Source organism: Mustela putorius, unplaced genomic scaffold (genome assembly GCF_011764305.1).
Source record: "Mustela putorius furo isolate JIRA1106 unplaced genomic scaffold, ASM1176430v1.1 tig00000083_pilon_pilon_pilon, whole genome shotgun sequence".
Classification (NCBI taxonomy): domain Eukaryota; kingdom Metazoa; phylum Chordata; class Mammalia; order Carnivora; family Mustelidae; genus Mustela; species Mustela putorius.
In genome coordinates this window covers 7900244-7919935 of record NW_025421273.1, presented here as the reverse complement: position 1 = coordinate 7919935, position 19692 = coordinate 7900244, and the positions used below count along the sequence as shown (strand labels likewise).

Genomic DNA, 19692 nt, shown 5'->3' with positions numbered 1-19692 from the left:
GGCCTAGAGTATAGTAGGCATTAATAATTATGTGTTAAATGAATGAGTGAATGAATGAACACATGGATTATAAGTAGTAGCATTTTGGTGCCAATAGATAAAAAATGCTAAACTAAAATCACACTTTAGGATTATGGTAGAGCTACCAAGTCACAACGTTGAGCAGTGTGATAAGGATACTCTAAAAGACAATATGAAGGGGGACGAGTGGGTGGCTCAGTCTGTTAAGCATCTGCCTATGTCTGGGGACATGATCTCAGGGTCCTCTGATCAAGCCCCATATGGGGCTTTCTGCTGAGCTGGGAGTCTGCTTCTCCTTCTCACTCTCCCTCTGTGCCCACCCCCTTCTCTCTCAAATAAATAAATAAGATCTTAAAAAAAAAAAAAAAAAGAAAAAGACAATATGGGACGCCTGGGTCACTCAGTCTTGTTAAGTGTCTGCCTTTGGCTCAGGTCATGATCCAGGGTCCTGGGATGGAGTCCCTTGCTCAGTGGGGAGTTTGTTTCTCCCTCGGCCTGCCACAATGCCTGCTTGTATTCTCTCTCTCTCTGACAAATAAATAAAATCTTCAAAAAAAGAGACAATATGAAGGTACTTAGTGGAGTTTTAAAAATGCTAATTACATAAAATGAAGGAATATTCATGGAAGCCTTCACAAATATTCAAAGTTATATAAATTATATTATTAATTTTTTACCAGTGTATGATATGCAATCTTAATGTTTATTGCGCTTGACTTGCAATAGATTCTCTGACTAAAGGCACTGTGCTATGGCCAAAGATGCCAAATGACATTTTGGAGTCTGAGTTAAATGTGTGAAGTTTCCACAAATGCCCAGAGGTCTAAAATGCTTCCTAAGAGGCAGAAGGTCAGTCAATGTGGTAACGGAAAGAAAGACTTCCATTCCTTGAGAGCTCACTGAGTAGAAACCAACAGGCACAGGGGCAGCCTCATTAAAATGGCTGGGATAGGGATGCCTGGGTGGCTCAGTCAGTTAAGCATCTGCCTTTGGCTCAGGTCATGATCTCAGAGTCCTGGGATCCAGTTCCCCACTAGGCTCCTTGCTGAGCAAGGAGCCTGTTCCTCCCTTTGCCTGCTGCTCCCCCGCTTGTGCTCTCTCCCTTTCGCTCTCTGACAAAAAAATACAATCTTTTTTTTAATTTTATTTTTTATTTTCAGCATAACAGTATTCATTATTTTTGCACCACACCCAATGCTCCATGCAATCCGTGCCCTCTATAATACCCACCACCTGGTACCCCGACCTCCAACCCCCCGCCACTTCAAAACCCTCAGATTGTTTTTCAGAGTCCGTAGTCTCTCATGGTTCACCTCCCCTTCAAATTTCCCCCAACTCCCTTCTCCTCTCTATCTCCCCATGTCCTCCATGCTAGTAAATACAATCTTTTAAAAAAAATGGCTGGGGGGCGCCTGGGTGGCTCAGTGGGTTAAGCCTCTGCCATCGACTCAGGTCGTGGTCCCGGAATCCTGGGATTGGGTCCTGCATGGGGCTCTCTGCTTGGCGGGGAGCCTGCTTCTTCCTCTCTCTCTTTCAGCCTGCCTCTCTGCCTACTTGTGGTCTCTGTCTGTCAAATAAATAAATAAATAAAATCTTTAAAAAAAAATGGCTGGGATGCATTTACTTTGCTATTGAAGGAATTCAGCCGTACAAATGAGAGCTACAGAAGCAAAATTGCTTCAGTCCGCACAAAGTCTCATTTGCTTTGAGAATGTTTTTGCTTTGCTTATTTGGAAAGGAAGACATCTCTAGGACGTCCAGCTTCCACAACAAAGCAGAGATTGGTGAATTCTCATCATTTGGGAAGTAGAGCCTCTTTCTGCTGATCTGGCTGTCTGCAGATCTCCCAGGTGTAAAAAGAGGTGAAAAAAGGTCATCAGATATATAGGTAGATCAGCTGTGATCCCCAGAGGCTTTAAGGATTGGGGGAACGAAAACCGTTCAGGGATAAAACCGGCTTTCGTGTGTCTCTGATTTCAATGATTTATAAAAAAATTTTTCTATTAAGTGTGAATAAATCCCTGAATTCAGCTGTGCCGGGTCCTCAGAGCTCCAAATGCCTAAATGCCTGATATAGGAACAGCTGTAGTGTGAATTAGTTGGACTAAGCTCTTGGGCTGCTTCCAACTTCGCTATTGCTCATGCCCCACAGGTCAAGGAAAGAAGTGATGTAATGCACTTAGCTGTGCCACTTTAATTACAATGCAATGGAGAGGGGGAGGGGTTATAGGCGGTGACAAGTTTAGCGCATGACTTGCCCTAGGGATGCAGGAAACAAAAACACGGCCAACGATTGGCTGCGTCCACTTCCGACCGGGTATCTAGCTCCTAGTCTGGAACCTTGAAACACTAATTTCCTGGGAAGAGGGGTGGCGCTAGCCTACAGACCGTCAACCGTAAACACGCAGCGCGCGCACACTCACACACATACACACACCCCCGCGGAGGCTGGCAGCGTCCTCCTTGCTGAAATGGGCGTGGGGCCGAGCGCTTGGCCCACGGTCCCCAGAAGGTTGCCCCAAAGCCGGCCGCAGAGTCTAGGCTCGGCGTTCGGGATCCGCGGAGGCCCCGCGTCCGCGGAAACTGGTGTCACCCGGGCCGGGTCCCAGTGAGCGGCGCTCGCGTCATTCATTCGCCGCGTCCGGAGCGTCCTCCCAGCGGCGAGCTGGGCTTCGCTGCGTGTGCCCGTGGCCTCGACGCGGAGTGTTAGCGCGCGGTGACCTGGACTGCGCGGAGCGGCCAGAGACGGAGGCGGCCCGGAGCTCGGCTCGGAGCTCCGAGAGCAGCCGCGGCGCAGCCCAGCTCGGCCCTCGCCGCGGGGCCGTGTGCGCTTCTGTCGCCCGCAGCCCTGCCCGCCGCGGGCCCGGATCCCGGGACTGAGCGCCGCCACTTCCTCCTCCTCCTCCCGCTCCCCTTCCTCCTCCTCCCGCTCCTCGCGCCGCCGCAGGCGGGAGTCGGGCTGCGGGGCGGCGGGCCTGGGCGTCTGCGGCCCCGGGCTCGCGGGGGGCGGCGCCGCCGCGGGGAGGATGCTGCTCGCCGCGCCCGCGTCCTGCCCGTCCTCCCCGGCCTCCCGCGGGGGCTTTGTTGTGGCCCGGGCGCCGCGGACGGCCGGCTGGTGAAGTCGCTCTCCGCCGCCGCACCTAGCGGGCGAGAGGGCGCGCGTGTGCCCGGGAGTGCGCGCCTGTGCGCGCCGGTGTGTGCAGGACCCGACCCGCGGCCCCATTGTGTGTCCGCCCGCGGCGCCCGGGAACATGTGGGTGAACCCCGAAGAGGTGCTGCTGGCTAACGCGCTGTGGATCACCGAGAGGGCCAACCCCTACTTCATCCTGCAGCGGAGGAAGGGGCACGCGGGCGACGGAGGCGGCGGCGGCGGACTCGCGGGTAAGGACCCGCGGCCAGTCGGTGCGGGAGGGGGGCCGGAGCGCTGCGGCGCCGCCCGCGGCCCTGGGCTGCGGGCACCCGGGACGCCGCCCGGTCCCCTGGGGCTGGGCGGCCCACCCCACTTGGGTGCGTGGAAGGCATCAGGAGTCGTGATTTTTCAGTCTGTGAGAGTGATTCTTCTCTTACCTTGTCAGGCTACGGGGCCCTTCCGAGTACCGCGCGCCCCTAAGTGGGTGATGTTGATGAGAATGGAGATGGGGGGGGGAGCAGCCCTTATGCATTGAATGCAGTACTCCTCCCTACCCGCCCCCCACCCCTGCCTATTCCCCCTTAAAAATGCCGCTTTGTATATGGGCAAGAGGGGTAGAGGACGATTAATTTTTCCTGCCTCCTTTTTGCTGATCATGGCAGGATCACGTATAAAATGCTCTTTTGTTTCCAGGGAAGCAATCAGTAAGAGGCTGGTGTGGTCATTTCGCGTATTAGTTATGACCGAAGAGAATGAAAAAGGATTTTTGTGTTTGTTGTTGTTGTACCTAATTCGACATTATAAAGCAAGTTATCTGGTTGTAAAAAGAATTACCGGTGTGTCTGCATTTTAACTATTTTAACTCAATCACTGAACCCCCTCACAAGTTATTATTAACAACGTAACTCCTACTAAAACCCCCTGCCTAATAGTTTCGGGATTGTAAAGTCAGACCCATATCCCAGGTAGTGCTGTATTAGAAAAGCCTTCGTTATTAACTAACTAGTTTGCTTGTTTCGGAGGTTACAAATAATCTTGAACTCATACCGTGTTGGAGAAATTGGACCTTCCCTCTCTCCATGGTGGTTAGCAAAAAGAGAACTGGGATACTTTTCACCATGAAGTTAGCAGAAGAAATAGGAGAGGTTTAACTAGGAAAGAAACTGCAGAAAAGAGATGAACTTTGACCTCTTAGGAGTCCAAAATGTATCACCCTCTGGGAGCTTGCCTGCTAGCTAAATTTTTGTTTTCAAAGCGTTGTGCTATGAACTAAAAATTTTTGATATGGTATGTATTTAGTTACGATTATAGTTCACAGACTAGTTTCCTCAAGATTAAAATTCAAGTGATACATTTTATGGCATATGTGGGTTTAAAGGATTTTGCTAGTATATCATATTGCCTATACCTAATGATTTTTCTACATTTTTTCTGCCATAAAAGAGAAGGCAGTATGCTGAGCTCCAGACCCTATTCTGGAAATTCTGATTAGTGGGGTAGAATCAGAATTTTCCAGTTCATTTTGTAGAAGTTGTCTAACTATATACACTAGTATGTAGCTTGCATATCTCATACTGGGATCAGCCCAGATTGTCCTTTGAGCCTAAAACAACAAAGTAAAGTAGGTAGTTTATTGTATTAACAAAGAACATTTCCTGCCTGGAGTTAACCATCCTACACTGTATAACTACTAAGTAGTATTTCTTTTCTAGAGTCATATGCCGTAGGTTATGAGAAATTCAGAAATGCAGAGCCTTCTTTTCCTAGTTAATATTTTTATTATGTTCTTCCTGACTCAGAACTGTACCTAACCACAGTCCACCTGGAATCTCATTATTGATAACTTACTTCAGAAAGATACAGTTACATCTTTTTACAGCTATTGCAGTCATTGCTAGAATGATTGAAATTATTATAACGAGTAAAAATATTCCTGCCAACCAAGGCTTTTTTCCAACTACAGGAGGAAAAATGTCTGCTCAGATAGATTGGTGCCTTAAATGTAGCAGGAACATTTTAGAAATCCTTGAACGATGTATAGCATATTTCGATCCTAACGTGAGCTTCTTCCTGCATTCATCAACTTACTAAATCATTTAACAAATATTTATTGGCAGTGTCTGAAGCGCCAGTGTCGTGAAGCTCACAGCCTTGTGGAGAGGACAAGTGTTGATAAAATAATTACATAAATTAATATAAATTAATATATATTTGCTACTCACAGGGTCCCAGCAGAAAATAGAACCAAACCTAGTCCAAATGAAGAGAATAGGTGAAAAGACAATTTAGAAAGATGGAGGCAGGGTTACCAGAATCAGAGAAAGGCCCAGTGGGGGGGGCACTGTTACCCACTCCCAACCCCCCAACCCCCCCTACCCCCAACCAGCCCAGGTGGCAGGAATGATGTTACTGGAAGCCTTGTGTGCTGAACCCAGGTAGGAGGTTTTGGAGCTTCCTAAGAAGCAGACTGTGCTAGAAAGAAACACAGAGCACAGCAAAAAGGAAGTGGAGAGGACATGCCTGACTTCTCATACGGTGTTAGCTTCTGCCACTGTCTTTGATCTGTGGCATCCAAGAAAGCCAGCTATACAGGATGTTCTGGTGATCTAGTCCCTAAGGATCAGCCTCTGAGGGATGGATCTGGGAGGTGGGAACAAACTGAGAATGACTGGTCCTGATCAAAAAAGAGAGGAACATGTGTTGGTTACCCCACTTGGAGAAAGGGGGTAGGCATGGGGGCAAGGAACATTTCCCTGAAGAAGTGACACTTGAGCTGAGAACTGAAGGAAGTTTTTTTGTTAACAGTTTGCTACTTTTCTATATCGTTTTTTGTTTTTGACAACATATCTCTAAACACATGTTTTGGTTTTGCCTGTTTTTTGAATGAGGAATGAATGTAATCAGAGTATGCATTCATGTGTTTGGATTCTTTGCTCAGCATTGCAGTTGTGCTATTTATGAATGTTGTTGCTTATGGCTGTAGTTTATTTTTCTGTGCTGTATGGAATACTGTTACATGAGTATACCACAGTCATTTGTTCATATTTATCCATTGTATTATTGGTGGATCTTTGAATGATTTGTTTGGGGCCATTAAAGGCAAGGTAGCTATGATCTTTCTTGTGTGTGTTTCTGGTGCCTGTGAGCATACAATTCTATTTGGTCTGTACCCAGAAGAGGAATTACTAGCTCATAGGTTATGTGTATCATCAACTTCAGCAGATAAAACCAAACTGTTTTCCAGAGTGGTTGTACCAGTATACTCCCAACAGCAGGGAGTATTTGGGAATTTCCCTTGCTCCATATCCTTAACAATATTCTTAACAATATCATCAGTCTTTGTAATTTTTACCATTCGGATGGTTTTATAGAAATATCACATTGTGGAGTTCATTTGCTTTTTCCTAACTAATGAGGTTGAGCACCTTTTCATGTTAATTGGTCATCTGAAATATTCTGACATGATTGAGTCTTTTTCCCACTTTTCAGTTGGATCGTTTGTCTTTTTCTTACTGATTATCAGTATTTTTTAAAATATATTCTGGGGAGGAGTTCATAGTTGGTTCTACGAATGGCAAAATCGTCATTCTATTGCTTGCCTGCCTATTCACTCTCTTAAGGAGAGAGTGATTTCTTGCTTAATTTTAATGTCCAAATTCTTTAAAGGTTCCATTTTCTTTTTTTTTAAGATTATTTATTTATTTATTTGACAGACAGAGATCACAAGTAGGCAGAGAGGCAGGCAGAGAGAGAGGAAGCTCTCTGCTCCCCACTGAGCAGAGAGCCCTATGCGGGGCTCTATCCCAGGACTCTGGGATCATGACCTGAGCCGAAGGCAGAGGCTTTAAAAACCCACTGAGCCACCCAGGCGCCCCTAAAGGTTCCATTTTCTTTTCTTTTTTTTTTTCTTTAAAGATTTTATTTATTATTTATTTGACAGAGAGAGATCACAAGTAGACGGAGAGGCGGGCAGAGAGAGAAAGAGAGAGGGAAGCAGGCTCCCTGCTGAGCAGAGAGCCCGATGTGGGACTCGATCCCAGGACCCTGAGATCATGACCTGAGCCGAAGGCAGCGGCTTAACCCACTGAGCCACCCAGGCGCCCCAAGGTTCCATTTTCTTTATGGTTGGTGTTTTATTATGTCCTGTTCAAGAAGTCTTTTTCTAGATTGAGGTAAATGTTATCTTCTGGGAACTTTTCAGTTTTAAGATCTAAATTTATATTTACAGTTAACTGGGAATTAATTTTTGCATATTGTATGAGATAGGGGTCAAGTTTTATTTTTTAAAAATTTGTGTGGATATCCAGTTGTCCCAGCATGAATATTGGTAAATCTGTTGTTACTGTTCTGTAGGGCTACTTTGGTCATAAGTCAAGTGACCAGATATATGACAATTGGTTTGTTTGAGGACTCTAGACTCTTTCTTTTATTTATTAAAATATTCTTGCTCCAGGACCACACTGTAGTTTTATAGTAAGAGTTTACATTCATTTAATCAAACATTTATTTTTTTAAAAAAAGATTGTGTTTATTTATTTGACAGACAGAGATCACAGGTAGGCAGAGAGGCAGGCAGGGAGAGAGGAGGAAGCAGGCTCCCTGCTGAGCAGAGAGCCTGATGCGGAACTTGATCCCAGGACCCTGAGACCATGACCTGAGCCGAAGGCAGAGGCTTTAACCCACTGAGCCACCCAGGTGCCCCAATTTGATCAAGTATTCTTATCTTATCTTGTTTTTTTTTTTGTTGTTGTTGTTAAAGAGTTTCTCAGCTATCTTTGTCTTTTACATTTACACAGCATTTTAGAATCAAAGTATTAAAGTTCCACTGAAACAAAACAAAACAAAACCACAGCAGCAATAAAAACTTAAACTGTTGGGATTTTGATTGCAATTGCATTGAGTCTATAAATAAATTTGGAGAAAACTGATATCTTTATAGTATCAAAAGTCTTCTGGTCCAAGAACATGGTATGTTCCTTTGTGTAGATCTGTTAAAATTTCTCCTAATGATGTTTCATAGTTCTCTGTGAGAGGGTTTACACATATTTTATTAGATTTATTCCTAGATATTTTGTACTTTTTCATTCTACTGTATATTTTATCTTTTTAAAATTTCGTTTTCTAGGGTGTCTGCGGGTGTCTGGGTAGCTCAGTTGGTTGAGCATTAACTCTTAGTTTCAGCTCAGGTCATGATTTCATTGTCATGGGATAACTCATGGGATCCTGAGTTAGGCTCTGTGCTCAGTGCCCAGTCTGCTTGTCCCTCTCCCTCTGTTCCTTACCCCACTCTCTTTCAAATAAATAAATAAAATCCTTCAAAAAAGGAAACAAGTTTCTAGGATTCCTGGGCAGCTCAGTTGGTTGGGCTTCTGATTCTTGATCTTAGCTCAGGTCTTGATCTCAGGGGTGTGAGTTCAAGCTCCATGTTGGGCTCCATGCTGTCTGTGGAGCTTACTTAAAAAAAAAAATTCTCTCTAAAATTTTATTTTCTAATCATTTCTTTGTTGACCTCTAGACATTGTTATTATTTTTTATATTGACCTTATATCCAGGATCCCCCACTTGGCTAATCTCTTAATTAAGAAATTTGCGTCCTTATAAATTAGTAGGATTGGATTGTACTTTTTCTTTTTCATAACATTGTTCTGAAATGTGATATCAAGATTATACTGGCCTTAAAAATTAAGTTGGAGAGGGGCACCTAGGTGGCACAGTTGGTTAAGCATCTATCTGACTCTTGGTTTCAGTTCAGGTTGTGACCCCTAATAGTGAGATCCAGCCCTTCCTGGGGCTTCACACTTAACAAAGTCAGCTTGAGACTCTCTCTGTCTCCCTCTGCCCTTCCGCTGTGCTCTTCTCTCTCTCAAATAAATAAATAAATCTTTTTTAAAAAAAGTAAGTTGGAGAGAGCTCACTATGTTTAATTTTCTAGAAGAGTTTATGTGATAGTAATATTATTTCATCTTAACATGTTTGGCAAAATTCACTGGTGAAGAAGTCTAGCCTTGAACTTTTATTCGTGGGTTTGTTGAATGGTATGACAACTATTCAAATAATTTAAAATTTTCTTTTATTGTCAGTTTTATAAGCTGTTTCTTAGATTTATCTTTTTCATCTAGATTTTCAAATATTTTGGCATAAATTTGTTAATAATCTCATTTTTATAATATTCTCATTTTTTATATCTGTAGGATGTACAGTGATATTTTAGGTGTCTTTTATAAATAACAGAGTTTTTTTTTCCCCTAATCCAGCTTAAATTTTTGTCTCCTAATTTGATTATTTAGTCAGTGTACATATGACTTTGGTTTAACTGTACTATCTTATTAAGTGCTTTCTCTGCTCTATTTTTAATTTTTCTTAACTTTTGGTAGGCTATGGGATTTTTTTTTAGTGATTACATTTTCAAGCCTTATTAGCTAGAAATTTTATTTTCATTTCACTATTCTTTTAGTGGTTACTCTGGAGATTATAATGCATTCCCTAATTTACAAAGTATATTGTTCATTGGTACTTTCATTTTATTTAATTTTTTAAAACTGGTACTTTTAATTTTTTCTCAGATAACAAAAGGATGTTGGAATACTTTAACTCCACTTACCAGCCCCCCTCTCCCAACTTGTATACCATTGTTTTAGTGTATTTTAATTCTTACATATTTTAATATGAAAACATATAATTACTACTATTTTTAAGTCTACATTTCCACATATGTTTATAGTTTTTGTTATACTTTCTTCCATTTCTGTGCTTTTTTTTGGAATCATTTTTCTATTGCCTGGAAAAAAAAAACCAAAAACCTTTTCTGTTTCCCGTAGTGAGAGCCTATTGCTGAAGAATTTTGTTTTTATGTTTGAAAATGTATTCATTCTCCTTTCATTCTTGAAGGATATTGTTGTTTTGAATGATTGGCAGTTAATTTTTTTGTAAGTATGGTTAAGATATTGTTCTATTGTCTAATGATTTTCTTTTTTACTTTCTTTTTTTTTTTTTTGAGGAGTAAATTGTCACTCTGAATTAATATTCCTTTGTAGATAACATGCCTTTTTCTCTAGCTGCCTTTAAGTTTTTCTCTTTGATTTTGGCTTTCTGCAGTTTTTAAAAAATTTATTTTATTTAAACTCAATTAACATCTAGTGTATTATTAGTTTCAGAGGTAGAGTTTAGTGATTCATTAGTTGCATATAACATCCAGTGCTTATTACATCACCTGCCTTCCTTAATGTCCATCACCTAGGTACCCTGTTCCCCACCCTCTGGGTTTCTGCAGTTTTATTATGACCCAGCTGTTTGTGGATTTTTAAAAGTCCTGCTTCATGTAGTAGCACTTATTTCATTAGTTTTGTAGACTTCTCATCCACTGTCTCTTTAAATCATTCTTACCATCTTTATGGCATACCCATTATGTGTATATTAGATCTTTTCATTGTATCTTTTATGTCTTTTACTTTCTGATTTTTACTTGCTTCATCTTGGTTACTTTCTTTTGGTATATGTTTTAATTTACCATCTCTTTAACTGTATATAGTCTGTTAAGCCTACCTGTTCTGAATTACTTTTTAAATTTGAAAATTCCCATTTGGCTCATTTTTATAAATTCCAGTTATCTATCAAAACTCTTAATATTAAAAAAATCTATCTTGGGGGCACCTGGATGTCTCAGTTAGTTGAGTGTCTGACTTGGTTTTGCCTCAGGTCATGATCTTAGGGTTGTGAAATCAAGGCCTTCATCGAGCTCTGCGCTTAGCGGGGATTCTGCTTGAGAGTCTCTCCCTCTCCTTCTGCTCCTTTCCCTGCTTTCTCTCTCTCTCTCTCTAAAACAAATAAATCTTAAAAAAAAAAAAAATCTGTCTTGAGCATGGCTAGCATAGTTATTTTACAGTCTCTGTTCTCTCCCATATCCCAAGGCCCACGTGGGTTTGTTGTGTTGTCTCTTGTTCCTCCAGTTTTCATTCATGCTGTTATGTTTTCCTGTGTGCCTGGCTACTTTTGATTATGTGCTGGACATTGTACTTCTGCTTTGTAGAAGTAATCTGAAGTAACAGATGATTGATATGAGAGAATTTTTTTCTTGCAGTTGCAAACCTAAATCACGTTAGTTTTAGGTATTGATATATTTCAAAACTGAGCTCTAACCACGGTGATTTTTGCCTCCTTAAGACTCACACTTGTGATTAGGTTGTAGGTTTTGCAGATCCCAAAGCAAAGAGAGGGAAGCATCATTGGTTTCTCTACCTCTTTGGTGGCACTGATTCCTATCCTTGTCTTCCCAATCACTGATTCTATTAATCTGTTAATCTGTTAAAAGCACATCCAGACTTTCAGCCACTCAGCAGTGCCTTCTAGAAGAGTCAGAGGCTTTCCAAAATAATAGCTATCCCATATGTAAGGCTCTTCTCTTTGAGCTGTTCTCTTTCCTAAGTGAAGTAATTTCTCTTTTTTAAAATTTTTTGATATTTTAAGGTATATTTTATTTCTTTTGTATAGTTGTCCTTAGTAGCAAATTAATTTGTGTGCCATTATAAGGTGGCTGCTATTATTATTTCCATTTTCTACAAAAAGAAAATAAGGTGTCAGAAAGATGGTATGACTCGCCGTGGTCATGGCTAGTAAGTTAAAGGCCTATTAGATTTTGTATTTATTTATTTTTCTTTACAAAACTAATTATAATGGTGTGGACTAATCTTACTTTCTTTACTAGTCTCCTTGAGAATCAAATATTAAACTATTGATGCTATCTCCAGAAAAATGAAAACACCCCCAAAAATTTACATGCAATTTCAGGAGTTCTGTGAATCCCAAGTGAATTAGTACATAAATGCTTCAAGTTAGAGGATGTCACCAAAAGATCAAGACAATTTCTCATTACGGAAATCAAAAATGTAATATCCGCTATAAGCAGTTCTGTCAGAAATGTGTTTAAGTACCAGCTATTATGGGTGCTGAACTTGATAAAGGTATACAAGGAAGGCAAAGGCAAGATTCTCTTGCTGAGCCCTTCATTAATAACCTAGTGATCACACCTGTATCAATAAATTTGGGAAAAGTAAGAACATGTGCAAGGAGATAATGATTCTAGTGAAGACTAAGGTTCTCAGATTGTTTCCTTTGGAGATTCAGCACTGGACTGCCCAGGAATTGGATTTTTTTAATCACAGGGAGACCTTTGCAACTAGAGAAATACTCCATTTGCTTACTGATGAAGAAAACCAGGCTATCCCCTAAAAACATGTCTCTGACACAGAAATTATTTTGAGCTGAAAGCAATTAAGAAACAATAAACACGGAAAAAGCTCTCACTTTCACTTTAAGACAGGAAATAAATTCCCCTTTTCCTGGAGACAGACTCCTATTAGCCCAGAGAAGCATCAGAGGAATTTGTAAATAAACCATGTTAAGATAACCTTTACCTTCCTAGTTAAGGAAGATGAGGACTGTCTAGCTCTAGTTGGATTACTCCTAGCCCAAACCCTCATGTTCTGTCAGTGTTTCACAAAGTATAGTTTCTTTCACTAAAAGCTATAAAAGCTTCCTGCTCTGGCCACTTCTTTTTTTTTTTTTTTTTAAATATTTTATTTATTTATTTGTCAGAGACAGAGGGAGAGAGAACAAGCAAGCACAGGCAGACAGAGAGGCAGGCAGAGGCAGAGGGAGAAGCAGGCTCCCTGCCGAGCAAGGAACCCGATGTGGGACTCGATCCCAGGACCCTGGGATCATGACCTGAGCCGAAGGCAGCTGCTTAACCAACTGAGCCACCCAGGCGTCCCTGGCCACTTCTTTCTTTCTTTAATCTCCTGTGAAGGCTTCCATGTACATGGACAAATTCAGTAAAATTCTTATTTTTTTCCCTGTTACCTTTGTCAGTTTAATTTTCAGACCCAGCCAGGGATCCTAAGAGTCAAGGAAAGTTTTTCCTCTCCTGCATGAAGAACTCCCAGTGGTGAGAGAAATAATAAAACCATGCTCTTAAAGCCCTCACTGGTTAACAGGTACCTGCTTTTAGGGTAAATGCTTTCATGTTGCTAATTCATAAGTACTGTTATCAGCAAAGTTGGCTCTAGTTGCATTTAGCAATAAAAGTTTTTCTTTGTAGATTAACTTATATATAAAAGCATTTGTATTTATATGTTAGTTCCTAATGAAGTCTAATGTTACAACTGGTGATTCTGCATTGGGATGGACCGTCTAATACAGCTGTATATGGAGTTGGCTCATAATACAAATAAACAAGCATTACTAGCAAGGAGCATGATTAGGTAAAAGCAGGTGTTGCTTGCTTGTTCCATGAATTTCTCCCCCCTCTGCTTGTTAGGATGAACGTTAAAAGAATTTTGTCTGCAGAATGCTTTAATCACCCATTCCAATTTGTCTTGAGACTTTACCTTATTCTACAAAGAAGCTGAAAGGTGAATGCATATAATTTGTGTAGGATTTGAGATGGCTTTTGACATCTTCGGGTTTTTGTAAACTGGTCTCAAAAAGTAGGTGGTGGTGGGGGCGCCTGGCTGGCTCGGTCAGAGGAGTGTTTGACTCTTGATCATGGGGTGTGAGTTCGAGTTCCACACTGGGGGTAGAGATTACTTAAATAAATAAATAAATAATAAATTCTTTAAAAAGGAGGGAGGGGAATATTTACTCCAGGGTTTCCTGCATAAATTTGAGGGTTGGTACTTACCTCTTCTAGGGACACTGTGTATACATTCTGCTTTGCCGTCACGCATGGGGATCCCATCTTAGGAAGCGATCAGGTTCTCAGTTGTGGGGTGGTTCCCACACCTGCACAAAAGCCTACACAAAGCCTGTTTTGTAGTTGTGTACAAATCAGGACTTTGTCATTCGGAACTGGGTAGCTTATGCCAATAGCTCTGGTAGGTACCACCGAGTTCTGGGTATCCGAGGCCAAAGCCCATGTGTGCTCCAGGGCACAGCAGAGTGTAGAGAATGCCACAGGAAAATTGGAAAACCACCAGGATTGCTCTTTGCACAACTTCATGGTCACGTCACAGGGCTCTGGTCTTTTCCAGTCCATCCCTTGGTAAGCAGACCTTGGGATTCACATCCCAGCCCCATCTTTGACCAAGAGATAGCATTTAGGAAGTTTCTCTTCCTTTCTGAGCTTGATTTCTTGATGTAAAATGGCTGAATAATCCTTAGGTGCCTGTTGTGAAGATTCTATTTAAGCTAAGATATGTAAAGTACAGGAAGCATAAAGAGCCATTCACAGATGATGGCCCATCCTTGTTCTACCCTTGAGGAGGATCTAGGGGAGGTGTGAGGAAGCAGCTGACCCCTAACTAATTCACACCAGTGTGTGAGCCCTGGGAAAAGTCCGCAGTTTACAGAGACATTGCCTTTTTCAAAGGGCGCTGTCAAAGCAAATGGATGACTGATATTTAGGCAGCTTAAAAAAGCAAAGTCATATTCAGGCTTTTGGAAGATGGAAATTTTTTTTTTAAATGTGATTTTTGATCAACAACTTTAAGTTGTTTCTGTATACCTCCCTTTTCCCCCTTCCCTTCCAGGACAGGCACTTTTTGAAAACTGTCAGGAAACCTAGTACTCCTCCCACTGTCCTGCCTCTTTCTTCCGTCTCTCTTTCCTCTGTCTCTCTTTCCTCGCCTCTCTCTGTGCGCGAATGATTCTGACTTTGGCAAGTGGAACTTCTAAGGAGAAGTCTGGGATAGGAGGCAGAGAGGGGCTACCTTTTCTCTCTATATGGATAAGTGGTTATTAGTCAGTCAGGAGTTTGTAATTTAGAAACATGGATTCTAACAGTTAAACCGGAGAATGACAAAGAAGTCCTTCACCCACTTTCCCTATTTCTTTGTTTTCCTTTCTTGTCAGATGTATGTTCTAGACAGCTCAGAGAGGATAGACCACTCATTTTGTTTTTTTAGATTTTATTTATTTATTTAACAGAGAGAGAGAGAGATCACAAGTAGGCAGAGCAGCAGGCAGAGATAGAGGGAGAAGCAGGCTCCCTGCTGAGCAGTGAGCCAGATGCGGGACTCAATCCCAGGACCCTGAGATCATGACCTGAGCCGAAGGCAGTGGCTTAACCCACTGAGCCACCCAGGCGCCCCAACACCACTCATTTTTAAAAGTGTTCTAAAGTTGCCACCAGCATCTAACTTTCTTCAATTTTCCTTCACACTTTTACTCTTAGGTTATTCACGTGTCCTTTCAAGAGAGCTGGGATCCATTCTAGAGTTCCATTTAGGTTCTTTCTAACTCCTCTGGAGATCTGGACTAGGAACTGGCATTTAGATGAATCAACTCTTAACTTTCCGTGTGGGTCCTAGGAGCACAAAGCTGGACAGGTAACTGTCTAGTCCAAGAGGTGAGGTCTGTGAAACACCCCCTCTCACCCGCCTCATTCTAAGAGTTACAGACTCATCTCTGTTTACACTCTGAACAACAGAAAGTGAACGCTTATTGATCGCATTTAGTTTTTTCCTAAATTACCTGTGTGTAATATTTCTTAATAAGGAAAACTATTTCCATTTCAGTAGTACCAATTAGTCGTTTTAATCTCTGTTAACTGAGGAACCAAGGTAGTCCTTAATGAAATTGAGCAAGACTTAACAGACCTGTATTTGGACTTTTTTCATTAAAGCATAAAAAGAAGAAATCATTGATTCATTTACCATCTCTCACCCCACTGGCATTTTATAACATTTACGTATCTATTGCTATAGTAAATAATAGAAAATACAGTGTTTTTAAAAACATCTTTGAATAAAATTTCACATATATGGTTAAAAGCTAAATTTCAAAGCATTGCTATTATGGCCATATTTTTTTCTGTATTAACATATAATGTATTATTTGTTTCAGGGGTACAGGTCTCTGATTCATCAGTCTTACACAGGTCACAGCACTTACCATAGCACATACCCTCCCCAATGCCACCCCATCCCTCCCACCCCCCTCCATTCCACAAACCCTCAGTTTCTTTCCTGAGATTAAGAGTCTCTTATGGTTTGACTCCTTCTCTGGTTTCATCTTATTTCATTTTTCCCTTCCCCCCCCCTATGATCTTCTGTCTTGTTTCTGAAATTCCTCATATCAGTGAGATCATATAATTGTCTTTCTCTGATTAACTTATTTTGCTTAGCATAATACCCTCTTGTTCTTTCCAAGTCTTGCAAATGGCAAGATTTCGGGGTTTTGATGGATGCATAATCCGTTGTATATATGTATACCACATCTTTGTCTGTTCATCACTTGATGGACATCTAGACTCTTCCTATAGTTTAGCTATTGTAGACATTCCTGCTATAAACATTGCTGTGCAGGTGGCCCTTCGGATCACTACATTTGTATCTTTGGGGTAAATACCTAGTAGTGCAATTGCTGGGTCATAGGGTAGCTCTATTTTCAACTTTTTGAGGAACCTCCATACTGTTTTCCAGAGTGGCTGCACCAGCCTGCATTCCCACCAAAAGTGTAGGAGGATTCTTCTTTCTCAGCATCCTTGCCAACACCTGTCATTTTCTGATGTGTTAATTTTAGCCCTTCTGACTGGTGTGAGGTGGTATCTCACTGTGTTTTGATTTGTACTTCCCTGATGCCGAGTGATATTGAGCACTCTTTCATGTGTCTATTGGCCATTTGGATGTCTTCTTTGCATAAATGCCTGTTCATGTCTTCTGCCCATTTCTTGATTGGATGTTTATTCTTTGGGTGTTGACTTTGATAAATTCCTTATAAATTTTGTATATTAGCCCTTTATCTGATGTCATTTACAAATATCTTCTCCCATTCTGTCGGTTGTCTTTTGGTTTTGTTGACTGTTTGCTTTGCTGTGCAGAAGCTTTTTATCTTATTGAAGTCCCAATAGTTCCTTTTGGCCTTTGTTTCTCTTGCCCTTGGAGATGTGTCTAGTAAGAAGTTGGTACAGCTAAGGTCACAGAGGTTGCTGCTTGTATTCTCTAGGATTTTGATGGACTCCTGTCTCAAATTGAGGTCTTTTCTCCATTTTGAGTCTATTGTTGTGTATGGTTTAAGGAAATGGTCTAGTTTCATTCTTCTGCATGTGGCTATCCAGTTTTCCCATTTGTTCAAGAGACTGTCTTTTTTCCACTGGACATTCTTTCCTGCTTTGGTCTCTATGGTCAACTCTAGTTGACCGTAGAGTTGAGGGTCTATTTCTGGGCTCTCTATTCTGTTGCATTGATCTATGTGTCTGTTTTTGTGCCTGTACCTACTGTCTTGATGATTACAGCTCTGTAATAGAGCTTGATGTCCAAAATTGGGATACCACCAGCTTTGGTTTTCTTTTTCAGTATTCTTCTGGCTATTCAGGGTCTTTTCTGGTTCCATACAAATTTTAGGATTATTTGTTCCATTTCTTTGAAAAAAGTTGATAGTATTTTGATAGGGATTGCATTAAATGTGTAGATTACTCTAGGAGCATGCAATAGACATTTTCACAATATCTATTCTACTAAGCCATGAGCATGGAACTTTTTTCCATTTCTTTGTGTCGTCCTCAATTTCTTTCGTGAGTACTCTGTAGTTTTCTGTGTATAGATTCTTTGTCTCTTTGGTTAGGTTTATTCCTAGGTATCTCATGGTTTTGGATACAACTGTAAATGGGATCGACTCCTTAATTTCTCTTTCTTTTGTCGCGTTGTTGGTGTAAAGAAATGAAACTGATTTCTGTGCATTGATTTTATATCCTGACACTTCACTGATTTCCTGTACAAGTTCGAGCAGTTTTGGAGTGGATTCTTAAAAGAATCATATCATCTGCGAAGAATGAGAGTTTGACTTCTTCTTTGCTGATCTGGATAACTTTAATTTCTTTTTGTTGTCTGATTGTTGAGGCTAGGACTTCTAGTATTACTTTGAATAGCAGTGGTGATAGTTGACATCCCTGCCCTGACATCTCTCCTAAGATCCCTGATCTTAGGAGAAATGCTCTGAGTTTTTTGGTCATATTTTTAAATTAGCACTTGATTATGTATTTTTTAAATTAATTTTACAAATATCATAAAGTATAAAGGCAGAGGAGCTAACATTTGCTGAAATCCTTCTGTGGTTCAGGCATTCTGCTTAGAACTCATCCTATGTCACAAATTTGGTTTTCAGAACAACCCTGTAGGTTAGATGTTCCTTCTATTATAGATGAAGAAACTGAATGCTTTAAGAAGTAAGATCCTTGGGCGCCTGGGTGGCTCAGTGGGTTAAAGCCTCTGCCTTCAGCTCAGGTCATGATCCCAGGGTCCTGGGATCGAGCCCCACATCTGGCTTTCTGCTAAGCAGGGAGCCTGCTTCCTCCTCTCTCTGCCTGCCTCTCTGCCTACTTGTGATGTCTCTCTGTCAAATAAAGAAATAAAAAATCTTAAAAAAAAAAAAGAAGTAAGATCCTTGAGGAGATCTTGCTACTAACAGCTTGGATTTGTACTTGAGTTTGATTGAATTTGGAAAGGGAGAAGGAAGATTAAAAGGGAGAGAGGAGGAAGCACTTGGAAAGCAAAAGGAAGCTGGAGCAAAGTGAGCCCCAGTCTTAGAAATGCAGGCTTGAGTGTGGAAATGAAGGGAGCAGGAGGAGCAAGGCTGCCCCTTTTCCTGGGCTGTGATGTCACTGACTAGCGGCTGTCATGGGTGACACTTTACATGACTCCTGTACACCAGGGTGGAAATCCAAACACCATCTCTCGATTTTCCTAAAAGGGTTTCCAAACTTTTCCCATTTCCAGTTTTCTAGCAAGCTGTCTTTGGGACCACAGTATGGAGCCATTCCAGTTAAGAAGCATTGACACTCTGGGTGAAGGACAGACAAGGGCAAGCCCTGTTTGTATGAATATTCCACAAAGAAAATCAGTATCCATGCATATCACGAGTAAGATCAATCTCAAAGAATGTATGGCCGCCAAGGAGGTAAAATGTAAACTTGACATACAGTCTTGATTTTTGAGTAATATAATTTATGTCAAATGTCATGAAGATTTTCTCTACTTAGTATCTGCTTTTCTCTGTGGGTATAAAAATATTGAGTTTTTAGTAGGATCATACTTCTCAGACATTTTTTCCTTTTAGAAATACTTAAGCTGGTGGGGATTTGAGGAAGTCCTGGAATGGCCTGAAATCGTACATAAGACTTACGGAATTCATTAAGAGTGTGTATTTTTCTAGAGCAGAGGCTCTGCCACTTCATTAGCTGCTTAAAGTGGATTGTGAATCAAGTAAAGGAAGAGCTCATACCCTATAGTCTTACCTTTCTCAGTGCTGAATTTCCCACCAACGCAGTTGTCAGAAATTTATTGCTGTTGCTTTTACCAGGATTACTATGCATTATAAGAAATCGTATCCATTTTTAGGTAATTCTGTGGCTGTATATTGTTTAAACAATGGTAATACATCCGTGTCCTTGAATACAGTGATAAAAATGCTCTTGCTTCTTTTACTCTTACCTTGATCCCCAGATGTGGGACTGTTCAACTACAATTCTCAGTTTGTTATGGTGGGGAGGATCCTGGGGGTGGCGGGTGTGTGTGTGTGTGTGTGTGTGTGTGTGTGTGTGTAGGGGGAGA

At 41.3% G+C, this 19692-nt stretch overlaps 1 protein-coding gene across 1 annotated transcript in view; it reads left to right on the top strand.

The window, feature by feature from the left end:
- The first annotated feature begins 2973 nt into the window (after positions 1-2973).
- Positions 2974-19692, top strand: part of TBC1D9 (TBC1 domain family member 9) — a 122188-nt gene continuing 105469 nt past the window's right edge. Inside the window, exon 1 of the mRNA XM_004768462.2 lies at positions 2974-3402. Within this exon, the coding sequence (XP_004768519.1) occupies positions 3273-3402 (130 nt within the window). The 5' untranslated portion in view covers positions 2974-3272. The remainder of the gene's footprint in view (positions 3403-19692) is intronic.